The 2,590-nt window shown below is 32.5% G+C and overlaps 1 protein-coding gene across 1 annotated transcript in view; it reads left to right on the forward strand.

Moving 5' to 3' along the window:
* LOC101313229 (cytochrome P450 71A24-like) overlaps nt 1-1,134 on the forward strand; it is a 2,807-nt gene extending 1,673 nt beyond the window's left edge. Inside the window, exon 2 of the mRNA XM_004303083.1 lies at nt 425-1,134. Coding sequence (XP_004303131.1) covers nt 425-1,036 — 612 coding nt within the window. The 3' untranslated portion in view covers nt 1,037-1,134. The remainder of the gene's footprint in view (nt 1-424) is intronic.
* The last annotated feature ends 1,456 nt before the right edge of the window (nt 1,135-2,590 follow it).

Below are 2,590 nucleotides of genomic sequence, written 5' to 3' on the forward strand. Positions count from 1 at the left end.
TATATATATATTTCTTTAGCATATATTCAAAGCTGATAAACTAAGAGACAAATATTTACGGACAGTATGCTTAATTTGATCGCTAAAAAAGTAAGAAATAACTGCATAAATTTAGATGAATACCTAAAAGCTAAACGGTCAAGATGAAAAAATATGATCGAAAAATAAAAAATTATATATATTAAGAAAATTCATACATTTTGAATAAATAAAGATGTTTGGACTTGGTAATAATTATATATATATATATATATATGATTATAATGTCGGTATATGTGATATTTCATTCGTTACAAGGCAACAATAAGGTTTTTATTTTCTTTTTTAATACAAACAGTAAGTTAAGTTGGCGTTGACAATAGATCTAAGATTTCATTATTTTTGTATATTGACTAATTAAAATTAGTGATATTTATTCTGGTAGGATATGTTCGTGGGTGGCACCAATACTACATTTACAATTTTAGAATGGGCGATGTCCGAGCTTCTCAAGCATCCAAGCATTATGGAGAAATTGAAAAATGAGGTAAGGAGAATAGTCGGAGACAAAAAAGGCATGATAACCGAGGAGGATTTGGTCGAAATGAACTATTTGAAGGCAGTGATCAAAGAGACTCTTCGCTTGCATCCTCCAGTTCCATTACTAATGCCCAGGATTGCTACCAAAAATGCAAAGATAAATGGTTACAACATTATGTCCGGCACACTAGTTCTTGTTAATGCATGGCAGATTGGAAGGGATCCAAAGTCATACAACGAACCTGAAGAGTTTATACCAGAAAGATTTTTAAACAACGTCATAGATTATAAAGGGAACGATGGTTTTCAGTTTATTCCATTTGGGGCTGGTAGAAGGAGTTGTCCAGGAATTCAGTTTGCCATGGCTGTTCAAGAGATTGCTTTAGCGAATTTGGTTCACAATTTTGATTGGATTTTGCCTGATGGTGCAAGAGGGGAGGATTTAGACATGACTGAAAATCCTAGTTTAAATAGAAATTATCCTCTTCAGGCCTTGGCTATACAATATTCTTGCTAAGATTAATGAGAATGTTGTACTTTGAGGTAACTCATATTTCATGTATTTGGATTCATCCTTATTTTCTTTCCCTTGTAATTAATATATAGTTCTCAATGAATTAATAAAAAGATCATTTAAACTAGAAAAATTACATTGAGAAGATCAATCATACGACGCTAATTAAATTAAGCGCTCAACATACCCTCAAGAGGTCCATACCCCCAATACACTCATCTTTTTATTATTATTATTATTATTATTATTATTTTAATACAAGGGTTGGAATGGCCACCCTCATACTATAACTATTAACGGAACCTCAAAATACAACCGGGTTGACATTATGCCTAAATCAGTGTCGTAGCCAGAAATGCTATTTAGAAGGGTCAAAATTTATTAACTAATAAATCAAATTCATTTTTAGTCACTCTCTAGCACGATAACTATCTTAAATAAACTTTAAAATTTCATGCACGATAAATATGGAGAAAAATGTGTTGCATTTTCTTTTTCTAGAGATAGTGTCAATGCATGGTAAACATTAATGTGTTGCTTCCATTTAGCTTATTTGTAAAGAAAAAAAAAATCGTAAATGGAATTCAAAGCATTAAAGTACACGTTAGTAAGGTAAGAAACCATTCACATGATTTGTATTAATTGGATTAAGTATTTAAGATCAATTAAGGATTTCTCAAAGAAAAAGGGTCAATTTATGTTTCATTCTATTAATATCCAATGTTCATTAAGGCTAATTAAGCTTTTTCAAAATTTGAGAGGGCACGCCATCCCATATTGTAAGAACAGTCTAAAATTAGATTAAGCATGTCTACAAAATATATGCATTTAGCAAGTGTGTATCATTGACTACTCCATTTGCTTTACAATTTTAGTGACATAATAGAATAAAACGCTCATACAGAGCCATAAGTTTTTATTCCATTCATGTTCCAGCTATGATGCCACTGGAAATTACCAGTGACCCTAAGTTTCATCTTGCCACGCCACGTCACTAGGAAGTTATAACACTATCAGAAGAAAGGCTTTAGCCGACGAAAATAAAAAAACCAGGCCGACGAATTTTTTTTTCGTCGGCTAAAGTCCACTTTAGCCGACGAATTTTTTTTCGTCGGCTAATTTAAAATTTTCGTCGGCTATGGTCAACTTTAGCCGACGAAAATAATATTTCATCGGCTGAATAATTTTTTTCGTCGGCTATAGTCTGTGAACTTTAGCCGACGAAATTTTTTAAAAGTTTAACCGACAAAAAAATTCGTCGGCTAAAGTGGACTTTAGCCGACGAAATTTTTTAAACTTTAGCCGACGAAATTTTTAAACTTTAGCCGACGAAAAAATATAATTTCGTCGGCTAAAGTGCCTTATATTTGCAGATCTAGACAACAACTCATCTGAGAGAAAAAAAACTATACGTAGAACCTTCAAACGCAAAAAAGTCGTGAAATAAGATATGACCAGAACGGTGAAATACGACTACGGTTGAAAAATCACAGTATTCCGGTAAAGTCTACGGTNCCGATAGTTGACTTACCCTTATATTCACTATGCTGCAGATTT

Source organism: Fragaria vesca, linkage group LG6 (assembly GCF_000184155.1).
Source record: "Fragaria vesca subsp. vesca linkage group LG6, FraVesHawaii_1.0, whole genome shotgun sequence".
NCBI classification, from domain to species: domain Eukaryota; kingdom Viridiplantae; phylum Streptophyta; class Magnoliopsida; order Rosales; family Rosaceae; genus Fragaria; species Fragaria vesca.